General features: G+C 46.6%; 2 protein-coding genes across 2 annotated transcripts in view; one reads left to right on the forward strand and one right to left on the reverse strand.

Annotated features, from left to right (window-relative positions):
* eva1aa (eva-1 homolog A, regulator of programmed cell death a) overlaps positions 1–9,940 on the reverse strand; it is a 40,213-nt gene extending 30,273 nt beyond the window's left edge. The window contains exon 1 of the mRNA XM_019895001.1: positions 9,752–9,940. Within this exon, the coding sequence (XP_019750560.1) occupies positions 9,752–9,860 (109 nt within the window). The 5' untranslated portion in view covers positions 9,861–9,940. The remainder of the gene's footprint in view (positions 1–9,751) is intronic.
* A 938-nt stretch (positions 9,941–10,878) lies between these two features.
* On the forward strand, positions 10,879–12,904 carry mrpl19 (mitochondrial ribosomal protein L19). The gene is made up of 6 exons (XM_019895004.1): positions 10,879–11,162; positions 11,321–11,444; positions 11,579–11,697; positions 11,783–11,917; positions 11,985–12,166; positions 12,475–12,904. Exons 1-6 carry the CDS (start codon positions 10,982–10,984, stop codon positions 12,706–12,708), a joined length of 975 nt encoding a protein of 324 aa, XP_019750563.1. The 5' UTR covers positions 10,879–10,981; the 3' UTR covers positions 12,709–12,904.
* Positions 12,905–13,303: the final 399 nt, after the last annotated feature.

The following is a 13,303-nucleotide window of genomic DNA, read 5'->3' on the forward strand; positions in this document are numbered from 1 at the left end:
TTTTTTTTTTTTTTTTACCAGTTTAATGTTATCCCCACTGTTGTAATTATATGTTGCACGCACGCCATATGCAGCACAATATCCTTTGTTTCGTTGCGTTCAGGTTTTTTTTTTTTTTTTTATGTTTCTTTGCATGACTCCTCCCATCAACAGTCATAAAAAAAAAAAAAATAATAAAAAAAAATGACAATCAGACTTTCACTCACAAAAGAACCAACCAAAGAGCCACCATGAACATTCCGGCCGGTGACGACAAAACCCCGAAATAACAAAGAGACGATACCCAGGCCGTCACTTTCTTGCATCGGTCGACAGTTGAGTCCCCGTTTCAGGATGCAGAAGAGGAAGAACTGTCAAGAGGTACAAAATGTCACGGGCCAGATCTTGATGGCCAAACCTTGAGAACCGCTCAGAACTAAAAACAACCTATAAACTGAGTGCAAACTTCCTGGTGAAGTGCTGTGCAAACATATGCAAAGAGTCAACAGGCGCACGCACGCACAATCAAGTGGACACAGTATGTGATTCAATTACCTCTATTTGGTGAGCTTTTACTTGGAAGGCCGGAATTACGTTGAAACGGAGCGCGCACACACTCGTGTGCTTACGTGGAAACGCACACATTGTCCCCCCTTATCGCCATGGTCGCGGTTCCAAGGAGGAAGGCCTCCAAAGGTCACGTCTCAATATGGATGCTTATTAAACCGCCGGTGATGAGTCACACGTTTGCACCCGCGGCAGACTTGTGAGGCGAGGCAACAGGTGCGTTTCTTTTCAACTTTATGGTTTAAGATTAGTCATTTCCAACAAAGGATAAAGAATATATCCTTTGCTGGTATGATAAAGGGGGGGGGGGGAGTCGTATGAATGGGGAGTCCAACGTCTTTAAATAGATCGAGTGCTGGTTATAACGATATATTTGTAACAAGACCTCAAATCGCATTCCGGCCAAAACAAAGTTCACGAAAGCCACAAAATCAAAGGGCCCGGCATTGCGTTTCATCCTGGCTCCATTAGCTTTTTGAAGCATTGACAGCTTCACGGCTTTATTGGTGTTATTTTAAGCAAATTATAGCTGTCAAAACCATCAAATGTTTCGGAAAAGCAGAGCTGCGGGGCCCACCGCCGCCGCCGCCGCGGAAGGAATTCCCTTCAAGTGGTGATTACTGAGGAGCGCGGCGGAGGCGAAGTGAGAGACCGAGTGCGCGCGAGATGAATAGAAAGAGCGGAAGGAGGGGGGGGGGTCGTTCATCGCGAGTTCGGTCGTCTCAAATCGGCTTTGACAGCTTGCCGTTTAGCAATAAAGGCCTTCCGTCGTTGCGAGCGAGGCAGGCGGCGGTTTCAAGGATGCGGCAGCCGGAGTTGGTGGCTTTAGCTGCTGTACTAATTACTTCCCCCCCCGCAGGCCGCGGAGGCCGTCGAAGGCCACCCGCCGGGAGCGCAGCCCAACGACACGGCAAAGATTTCTCACTCCTCGGACACAATCGTTTTGACTTTTTGGGTTGGGAAACATTCTTAAAATTGGTCGCATTCCACCGCCTTTCTGATGACGTTTTGGATTAGTCGGCTTTTCGGGCGGGGGGGAAAAAGGTGGACGTGGTTCAACTTGACATCAAGTCAGGGTTGGATTACTTTTTAAAACGACTGAAGGAGAGTAAATGGGTAGCTCACGGCGAGTTCTTTCAAGTGCTGCACTGAGTCTTGCGTGAAACCACCGGAGATTGTCTATTTACACACACACACGCACACGCGCACACACATCAATGGAAACGTGCATTAGCTTGCTATTTTAGAACAGGGTGATTGTGATATAGATCGTAACATCTGCTGAGAACTGACTGCGAAGAAACCTGTACACTGGAAAGGCCCAAAAATCATCAGCTGTAAATTTCACCCAAATTATGAGAAAAAAAAAATGACAGCATGTGAAATATTTATAAGTAAGGGAAATTCTGCTTCTGGGTGAAATGTCAGAATGAACCTCAAAAGCACTCTCACCTTTACAGGCCAACTTCATTTGGCCTTCTTTCAATGTTTTTCAATGCTCACGTTCAACTGGTTAATGTTTCAGGACATTTTGCACTTGTTATTCTCTGACATTTGATGATCAAGCCGATTCTTGGAATACCGATTGGAACTGACTTAGGAAATGGATTGGTCGAATCAGCTGTTATGAGTTTTACCTTTTGGTCATTGAAGGTATCAGTGAGAGTACATTTTGGGGTCATTTGGGGGTGGTTGGAGCTTCACTGCAACGAATGGTGGCGCAGTGTTTTGGGTTCTGATTCCCATGGAAGCCAAGCAAATCTAAAACAACAATCGGATTCATTCATTCGCCACAATTGAGTGATTGCAAATCCAAAGACGAAAGCTGACGCTGTTCCAACACGTCCTCTTGTTACGCTTTTTATTTTCCTTTTTGTTCCCAAACAACCCGAGGGCTTGCCTCGCTGGCTGTTATCAATATCAACTGATGATGGTCGGCTTCGTTCGAATGGGCGAAGACATCTACGCACTTCCAATGCCCGAGAGGCGAAAAGCGGAGCAGCCAGAGCAGCTGAAGTAATCCAACCCCGGAGATGCAAACGCAAACACTTGTGATTGCCACATCCTTTCCCTCCTTGCCTCAGACGGCTTCTCATTTCAAACTCCTACGCAACCCCTACACACAGGCAAGCCTAAATCACTACACATGAACGCTATTTAACATCCTGGCCCGTACGTCTTTGCTTGGCTTGGTCCTTCTAAATACCGTACCGACATTTCCCACAAAAATGAGCAATTTGGTGTCCTAAAAACACTGCCGCCATCACCAACCGAGTTTATCGACGGAAAGCAGAGCACCGAATAATCGCAAGTGATGAAGTGCCGCAGACATGCCAGGCTCCGTAAACTCAATGTGCCTTTTTTTTTTTAATTCTATCAATGCGGCTTGTGTACTGACAATAAAGGGCCACCCAAGTGACGTTGGCAACGAGACCGAGGTCACAATAAAGAGAGAACCGCTTCTCTTGTCTAAGCTCATCCTCGGGGGCGGGGTGATACAGATTACGCAACATCTGCCGGCCAAAGCGATAGCTTCACAGTTGGATAGAGGACACTTCTTCCCTGAGGAGGGGGCCCGAAAACCAAACTCGGGTCACAACCGCGGCCTCCCGCGACCTCCTTTAGCGCGTGCCTCTTTTTATGACCCTTTGGGGTCAAAGGACGCTTGGCGAAAGGACACTTTTACTCTGTGCATATCCGTTGTGAGAGTCCTTATCACTGCTGAAAGGGGATAACGGGGTGAAAGTGTGACCTGCGAGAAGATCCCCCGCGTCGGGCCGTCCGCGGACACGATCGCAGGGTGCGCCGTGTGACGACGGGGCGACGCAGGAATGGCGCTTAAGTGCAAGAAAAGGTGAGATTTGTCATTTTAATGGGTCGTTTTTATGACCCGCGAGAGCCGCGTGAATGCCAGACGACCTCGATGCCGGCAGGCCCGGCAGACACCAGACAGATGCGTCTGTATCGCTTTATTGTCACTAAGTGAACAACAGATGGATCCTTCATCAGGGCAGGCTCGTCGTCGCGACAATGAAACGGCAATGACGCCCGAGGCTGGACAAAGGTCAAAGAGGTCAAAGAATGATCAGGTTTTTAATGATGTGTCGGGAGCAGGAAATGAGATCAAGTTCCAGAGCGAATCAAAAATCAAATCCTGGACGATCACGAAAGCAATCATTACGCCCCAATCCTACTTCCGCCATTTGAAGAGGGGCTTGCGACATCATTTGGACAAGACAATCTCACACTAACAAACTTTTTAAACAGGCCAAAGCAACAGGTGGTCACCGTCATTCATGCCCAAGATCGCTTCAAACAGAAGCGTTTAAGAAAGTCATTGTGAAGCAGGGATTATTAAGAGGAACATCTGCACCCTTAGCCAGAGTTAAAACCGAAACCAAACGAAGTCGATCTGAGGCTATAACAAGGTTGAGAGTACACGAGCGGTGTCAGGGGCGCTGTACCTAACGCGGTCCATCAACAATACTCAAGCAACAGAGTAATTTTCTCAGCCAGGACGAATCAAAAAACAGCAATAACAACCTCTCAATGTTAAGAGTGGCACGCCTGCCAAATATTCACGTCCAAGTAGGCATGACCAGCCGAGGAAAAACCGCGCCTCTTGCTTTTCAGACTAGTCGTCGCTAGGAAAAAAGTCGGATCCACCTGTATTGACTTAAATGGCGTATTGCTGAACCGAATGAATTGAGTGTGGCTGCATCAAACAGCAAGACAGCTTGCCTGATTTTAAGGTCCAACAATGCACCATGAAGAAAAAAAAAAGGTGCAAGTGGGTGGGAGCTGAAAGGATGAGCTTGGAGGGGATTAAACCAAATGTAACCGTGGAGCGGCTCTGTGAAAACAAGCAAGAGAACAAGCCCGATAGTGGGCGAGGAGGAGAAAAGCCACCTGCGAGCACGCCCAGTTGGACTTAGCCAGCACATCAACTTCCAACAAATGGCAGGACCGGACTCAAAAGGCAACCTGCGGGTTTTCGCGACCTAACCGATTCATACAAGGCATTGTGGACAATTCAATACGATTGGCGATCCTTGCGCTATGATACAATTCAAGAATGAAACCTGTTCCCCGTTCTCTTATGTCATCTTGAGTAAACTGGGAAGGACCCTTCCAAAACGTACACGGACGCTGTTTCCAGCTTTGGGGTCGACCAAAAGGTCGCTTACCTGAGCTGCTCCGAGGGGGCCGGAAAGCAACAGATTAGCATTGCCGAGGGGAGCAGGCTGCTGTAGCGTGTTGTAATGCGGGCTGTCAGGGCGACACAGTTGAGGGGGCTGTACAAAGCCTCCTTGTTCAGACTGCACCCCCCCCACCACCCTCCTGCGCCCCACCTCACCAGCTTTTCATCAAACCTCCGAAACTACAATATCCCTTCCGTTCTGCAACAAGAGCGGCGTTGAGGAAAACGAGAAGGAGGGACCGAAAGGGGAAGTTCGGATCGATGAAGGAGGTGGCGGAGGGAGGCTAAGTCAATCAGATGACGGGTGACGTAAACCGGCGCTCATCACCCATGAGCCGAGGAGATTCAAAACTGTTGATGGCATTTTAATATTTTAGGTTACGGGGCTACACGTGCGCTAGCGTTAGCTTACTTGCTGTGTCTTGGGGCAGGGGTGTCAAACTCATTTTTGGCGGCGGCCACATTTTAGTTACCGTTCGAGGGTCGTTATGACTGTTTAAGTTACTATCATGAGGGGTTTGGTAACAAGAAAATTCCTTCGAATATATCTCTCTCTTGTTGATTACATATGAGAATTTAACCTCATGGGATCATGGAAATTGACATGTTTGAGCTGCTTTCGCGGGCCACATCAAATGAGGTGGCGGGCCAGATCTGGCCCCCGGGCCTTAGGTTTGATACCATGCCTTAGGGGGTCCCGTGGTTTGCCGCGGTCGTCACGGACATGGTCAGTGTGTCCTCTTCAGTGCACAAACTAAGGACAAGAGTAGCGGTAAGCAATCCCACAAAATGTCGTAGGGACGGAAACTGCTGGATGCTAAATAACAATTTGCCATCATAAGTCAAGGAGCAGTCGTCATGTGATTTTTAAGACGTGTCGTATTCTTAAGATCCCGAGAACTCTGCACAAGTGTCTCTTTAAACAAGCACATGATTTAAAAATTGCAAACGCGTCAACTCCAGTCATTCTGATGAAATAATAACGAACTGAAAACCCTTCAAACGTTGTTTTCGCACCACGCTGAACATCACCCCGGCGACAAAATAAGATTTAATAAGCTCCTCAAGCATTACGACGCCGCGTACGGCGGCACCGCAAGGAGACGACTTTGATTGGCGCACATTAAGGTGCCTTGTGTGCCCAGACTTGACTTGCTTTGACACAAAGCTTTGAGGCACGTCCACGTTTGAGCACACGTCCACATTAATCACGTCAACGCCGCTCTTTCCACATGCTTTGCCTTTTCACTCTGGAATGTCCATGAGATTGTTTCAAAGTGGTCTGAAGGTAGATAACACCTTTGATAAGCTTAATTTTTTTTTTTTAAAAAACGTCACAGGCCCAACTATACAGTATACATTTCGGTAAATGGTTTAATTGCTCTGCGTGCATGACTTGAAAGAGGCTCCGCCCCAATTCAAGAGCACTTGGTAACACACATGCACACGCACACACAGGTGCAATGTCTGCTTTATGTATTTGTGTGAGCTGAGTGTATCTTACAGGGAGGAACCCTTTCAACACTTTTTTTTTTTTTTTTAATAGACACAAAGATGCACCCTAACGACAAGCATAACAACTATTTGGGTGTCTGGAGCATTAGGTATTCCAAACACTACCTTCAATTTGGACTTCAAAAGTATGCGTTTCAAATTGCGGTCGTCCGCCTCTTCGTTTCATCTTCCTGCACTTGAGCTAACGAGCGCCGAATCAACTTTTGAAGGTCTCTTTGCAGATTCCAAAATCGCATTGCGTTTGGAAAATACAAGCCTGCGTGTGTGTCTCTCACGGAGCTCTGCGGTTTCTGCTCCGATATAAGACAAAGACAATGATGATGTCATCTTCTTGCATCTGGAACTTCACAAGAAGTAAAACTCCCCCCTGCGAGGAGAGCGGGGGTCTTATGTCAAGAACCTTGCTGTCCGCCTAGCTGTCTGCCTGCGGTGGGCTAGACAAAACAAGTCGGAGGCTCTATTTGTTTAGATGGCGCTCACCTGGCCCACACACGCACACACACACAAGCAGCGTTTGGGGAGAGCCCCGGGGAGGCAAAGCAGTTAGGAAAAAGGAAGGGGAGCTGATGAGTCCGCGTGTGTGAAAGCGGGGACAGGGGACATGTGGCGGTAGTGCGCAGGTCTGCGTTAAACCTCATCCAGCGGCACTCCAAAAAATACATAAAAATTGAGCAGATTAAGGGGCCAAGTGTATGTGCAACATTTTCAACCAAAAATGGGAACTAACGGCACAAGAATAGAATTTCTCAGCCTGAAAATGAGCTTCCAAAGGGCAGGTTTTTGAAGACAATGCTTAAAAACTTCAAATCAAGGCAAGACAGAATGGACATGAAAGTATTTCGCAATAAAAACAACAATGAAGTTTTTGTGGTGTGGGAGATCTACAACACCGATCGAATCAAATCCATTTCAAAACCAAAAAATATGGCAACAAAGTGTCTTTGAAAAATGTTACTGGGTTCGGACCACAAGAAGAAATCGTTTCGATCTTTTCATGCGAAATATTTCAAAAAGAAGCGACCCGATTTCACTTCATCGGCGCTTCAAAATGATTACTTATTAACCTACGGACGGTACAAAATGAATCACAGATGCAGAGTTCATAGTTACGATGCGCTGACCTCAGTTAACCCCTCTGCGCCCCCCTCCCCCCAAAAAAAAGCTTCACATCCCATTGACTGGGGTTAAATGGGTTTCGTCAAAGGAAACGGAGTAAAAAAAAAAGAAGCAACCGTCACTGGAGGTTTTGGAGAGGATCACGGCAACACTGATGATAGGCCAGGCCGGCCGGGCTGTGCTTCCACCTCAAGATTTTCGCAGTCTCAAAACTGAAGGTCAGAAGGAAGTTTGGGAGTTTTAGTTTCGATGTACAAGTAGCTTGAAGGATGCTGCGTCAGCAATTCTCGTGAGAAATGCGATACACGGGGCGCCGGGAAAGCAGATCGTATCGCAATGTAAAGTCAGCCACCTTGGTGAAGATAAAGTTGGGGGATTACAGGTGTAAATCGAGGGGTTCGTAGGTTTTGGATGGATTGCTCTACGTTTGGAATGTGCAAAAAGGGGAGGACGATTTCGTTTGAACACAGCTTTCCTTAATTTTTCCAACGTCTGCCTCGTAACAGTCGAAGAAAACCCCTTCTTCCGGTAACGATCCCACTTCCTGCTTTTCTTAGCCAATCAGATGCAAGCAACATAAGAATATTTCAGAAAGTGTTAAACAGAATATAATTTAGGTAAATGTAACATAAAAGAATATAATGCTCAAATATAAAATGATAATAATTTACAATTTATCAAAAGCTTACACAAGCAAGCCCCCCCCCCCCCAAAAAAAAAATTGCCGAGTCGTAGCAGTGAAAGTGACAAGGCAAACAATGGACCATTGCCGAACGGGTTCCGCCAAAGCCGCCATTTCAACTCATTAACTCCGAACTATGACAGCGCTATTAAATAATCGCGTCTGAGCCGGTCTATTGGTAAATCAACTCCAAGTGGAAACCTGTAATCGGCTGTTCTAAAACCCTCCCCCTCACCCCCCTTCTTGCTCAATTTAACTTCCAGTTGATTCAGATTTAGTCGGGGCGGGGGGGCAAAAACCGACAAGCCCGCAATCACCGCGAGTTTGTTCACAGCTTTTCATGACAGCCTGACATTCAAGCGCATGTGACCATTTCGGTCCATACGGACGGCATGTGACACGGATGTGCTCCTTCGCGGTGTACTTTCCGACCATTAGACCCCATTAGGGAGCAATTAACACCGCCACCTTCCTGTTTTATGACACAGTAAACAAAACCTACAGGCCTGCTTTGGGCTCAGCAACAGCCGTGAATCCAACAAAGAGGCTCATTAATTAAGTGTTCCTCCCCGATTTCATACACAAAGTCTTTCTCGATAAGACATCGGGTCCCTCAGCTTCCGTCACGCCTTTGCGCACAAACTGGAGCTGGAAGAGGAATTGGCAGGTTTCACGCACTTATACGAGCTCGCTCGTTTACTTTGACAGCCGTCCAACGCAAACCAAAGAATATTCGTCTGCAAGCCGCGCTGTGGTATTGTTTGCGTTCTCGTCTCTGCTGTGAATCCAGGAAAGGTCAGGACATTATCTCGGTAATAAGTTCCTTCAAGTCACACTTTAACCACACTTGGTTGTCGTTTATCGCCACAGATAGGCTTTGCGCTTCACTGGTCAACTTAAAAATAAAGATGCGGTAGAGTGTGGAGGCCAAGTAGCGGGATGGCTTTTTCATGACACGTCGAGAAAATTGGGAGTGCCATCATCGCAAAAAACGGAAGAGTAGGAGGTTCCAAATCAAAGCTCTCCAGTCACAAATCAACAAAAAAAACAAAACAAGGCAGACAACCACGTGAAATGCGTCGAGCATGTCAGCAAATCGTATCTTTTGAGGCAGCCCTGTTCAACTGTTTACACTGAAGAGCCACATAAACAACACAAAATACCTTCCGTGCGTGGGTCTTGAGATGAAAAGACTGAAGACTAAAAACATTATGTGCATTCGATAACGCAGCAACTCGCACCTGCTTCATTTCTCTGCCAGACATGCTAAACGAAATCTGCACAACTATTGAGCCACGTGTTTAGTCGATACTACACAACAAACGGGTGTGAGCGTGTAGCAGTCAGTACATACCGCGCAACCTCGAACGGATTAACTAAGTTTACTTTTCGAGGGAGAGCGCATGTAAAAAAAAACACGCGCTACACAACAAACGTGTGAGCGTGTAGCAGTCTCAGTACATACCGCGCAACCTCGAACGGATTAACTAAGTTTACTTTTCGAGGGAGAGCGCATGTAAAAAAACACGCGCGATCGCTATTTCTGGATCGCAGCTGCTCCACTCTCCACCCAATCTGTGGCGCAGCAGAAAAAAACAACAACAAGCGCGTGCACGTGTCAGCTTGTCGTTGCCTCGGAAACACTAATCGATTGCGTATTTGGAACGCGAACGTAAACATCACAAACTGACCTGAGAAGTCCGATGAGCCCGTGGAGCGATCGCAGACGACGGCCAGGCAAGTTATTCCTAACAGGAGCGCAGAAGTGACGGCTGACAGAGTCCCATCGAGGTGGAACATCCTTGAAGAGTCAAAGGCGCATGTGAGATCCCGCTTGGGACCAGAAAGTCCACATCGGAAGTAGCAGCAGCAGCGCGGGCGAGAAGGTTCCGAGTGGCCCGCATGAGACGTTCGACGTCCCGTCAAGCGCGCTCGTCACACCGGGATGGAGGCTCTTCTTCGACTTCTTCCTCCTTCAGGCTGCAGCTGCAAGCTTTTTTTTTCTTCCCTTCTTTGAACTCAGCGTGGTGGTAGTGGTGGTGGAGGCAGCCCACCTAGAAGACGGTCGCCCGCCCTTCTGCAGGCTTCCTGACACCTGCAGACGCAACTGGACGAAATATCAGATTACTTTTATGCGACTGCTTTGATATAAAAAATAAAATAAAATAAAAAAGTTGCCTCGATTAGAATATACGAATCGTTCATTGTTTCAGCGATTTTCCAATCACACTTGCAATGTTGTACTAACATCAGATCGAATCCAGGCGAATCTCAGTAAATTATATCGTGGAAAATTCATTTCGGTAGTTGAAAAAAACATTTAAAGGGAGTCGCCACTCAACTCAACTGTATTTATAGAGCACTTTCAAACAGCCATCGCTGTTTGAAACCACTAGAAAGAACTGAATTTGGTCGGTCAGCTTTTTCTTACGGGGTAGGTAATGAGTCGGGTACATACTGGAATGTTTGGTTGAACATTAATAAAAAAAAAAAAAAACATCTTTTGTATGATTGGCATACGCAAGCTCGCCCCTGCCATCTAGTGGAAGACTACTTCACTGTTCCTGCACAAAACGTCAGTGAACATAGACAGTATTTGTGGTAATAAGATTTTTGGGACCAATCACTGATCTAATTTACTAATTAGCACCTGTAGTGTTGCATTTGAATATCGCCTCTACATTTTGTTGCATATTGACATGAACAAACATCATTGCTTTTGATTGAACAACTGCAATAAATTGCTTTCCCCCAATATATTAATTACATCGACATGTACTTACGTAAGCCTATAAAATACATAATTGGATAGTATGTCAATAAACAATGGAAAACAGAAAGCAACATTTTACCACCAATTTAACATTTTTTTTTTCGACAATGTAAATAAATGACTACAGTACGAACCCATTTTAAGAACGATGCTGCCGTCTTGTGGTCAGTCAGCTGTACTTCAATTCAACCCACATAGTTTTGGCCCAGCGCGGCTTCCGGACAAGGCACGCGACAACAGAAGGTCAAAGATGGCGGCCTCCGCTAAAAGCCTCGAAATATGTCTATTTTCCTCAAAGTTGTTGAGAAACATTCAGCTCCGGAATGAACGTAAGTGACCGCTTTTTGCTCAACATTAGCTTTTGTGAGTCCACCTGAGCTAACAGGAAGCGAACGCTGCTAGTTAGCGGAGAGGTCGACAACGTCCCCCTTGTAATGCAATGTTTATAAAGGCGTTGTTAAATAACCGGGACTTGTTTTGTTTTCAGGGTTCTTGTCCACGTCCGGGTGTCGTCTGGTTGCGGGAAGCGACGGAGGCCGGCTCCCGAAATTCACTCCACCGCCCAAGCCTGTCATAGTCGACAAAACACAGAATGAGGCAGCTCTGCGGAAGTATGCACAAAATCGAATTTCATTTCATTCATTTTCACGTTAATTGTACCGCTGGGAATCCCTCAAGGAGGGATTCGGATTTTGTTTGAAGGCAAAATCACTCAGCTCTACCTTGACGTGTGTTTGCATATTAGGTTCCTCAGCCCAGAGTTCATCCCACCACGGCAGAGGACAAACCCGTTGAAGTTTTACATGGAGAGGAAAGACATGGTGCGCAGGAGGACTGTGATCGACCTTCCTGAATTCTACGTGGGTAAGTCACTCACATCAGCATCCATTCTGCACACGAACACTGTTTTCGTAAATCATAGGGACTTGTGTGACTCTTGATTTTATAGGCAGCATACTTTCTGTGACCATGGCTGACCCCAACGCCAGCGGCAAATCAAACCGTTTTGTTGGCATCTGCATCCAGAGAGGCGGGAAGGGTCTCGGGGCAACGTTTATCCTCAGGAACATCATCAATAGTCAAGGTGACTTCATCTATCCGCTATTTTCGCTTCATAATACAACAGGTGATGTTGACGGTTCGGTTTCCAGGAGTGGAGATCTGCTACGAGATGTACAATCCGCGCATTCAGGAGATCCGGGTGCTGAAGCTGGAGAAACGGCTGGATGACAACCTGATGTACCTGAGAGACGCTTTGCCCGAGTACAGCACCGTGGATCCGGAAATGAAGCCTGTGCCCGTCTCCGCCAGCGGAGAGGTGCCAGTTAACACGGTGAGCAGGACATGTGGAAGACAAGCATGAACATTGTTTATCCGTCGCATAATTAGAAACATGGAAATAAAGTGGCATTTTGCAATTCAAAGACGTTACTAAGTACAACTGGAGTATCAAAGTAAACATGGCAGGTCCTCAAAAGAATGCCATCACGAAGCACAAGGTCTGCAACAAATCAAGACAAAAAAACAAACAAACAAAAAAAAAACACCAAATAAATGTTAGACACATTACAGTTGGGTTACGAATGGCACAACCTTGAGAGGAATTCATATTTGAACTCTGCTTCTCTCTCAATCCTCCAGCTTAAAGTGAAAATGCGTCCAAGGCCGTGGTCCAAACGCTGGGAGCGGCCCAAGTTCGACATCCGGGGCATCCGCTTCGATTTGTGCGTGTCGCCGGCCAGGATGGAGCGGGCGCAGAAGTGGGCAAAGCCTTGGCAAGAGTTCGAAATGTTGCGGGAGTACGACACTTCCAAGATTGAGCAGGAGATCTCCAGTGAGATCCAGCAGGAGATGAGCAAGTTGAAAAGCACTTGACGTCTTTGATTCTCCCAAAGACTCAACGGACTGGACTGAGTTACTTTTTCTTTGCTCGAAGTTTGTTTATGTGGGAAGGAAACATGGAACTGCTCATTTGCTGTAAAAAACAAACAAACAAACTGACTGTTATGTTTTGAGCAAGTGTCTTCACCCACTTGCAGATCTTCAAAATAAATATCACACAACATAGCAAGACTTGCATGCGTCTGTTGTTTTTCCTCATCTTGCCACTAGGCGGCACTGTTTCCCTTCATATACAGTACTCATGATCCGGTCAGCTGTTGCATAAACGAGCTTCTGTATTTGCCGGGGTGGGGGAAACCCGTGCCAGATTTTTGCCTTTCAATCCACAAAAGTGAGTTTAGTGCTTTCATCGCGCAAAACCCCAAAAAGAACCCTTTGAGTACAAGTTACAAATTTGGAGTATTTCACTCATGTAAACCTGATAACAGAGAGAAGTGGGGGGGAGGGGGCACGGTGGTATTGACAGCAAATGGACCAAGGACACCCAGTCGTGTTTTACTGTTGTGGATGGAAAGTTGCGCTGTTGGGAAGGTATGTCAGCGCGTCACTCGCCTAGTAAAAACACTTT

This window comes from Hippocampus comes, unplaced genomic scaffold (genome assembly GCF_001891065.2).
Source record: "Hippocampus comes isolate QL1 unplaced genomic scaffold, H_comes_QL1_v1.1 scaffold8, whole genome shotgun sequence".
Lineage (NCBI taxonomy): Eukaryota > Metazoa > Chordata > Actinopteri > Syngnathiformes > Syngnathidae > Hippocampus > Hippocampus comes.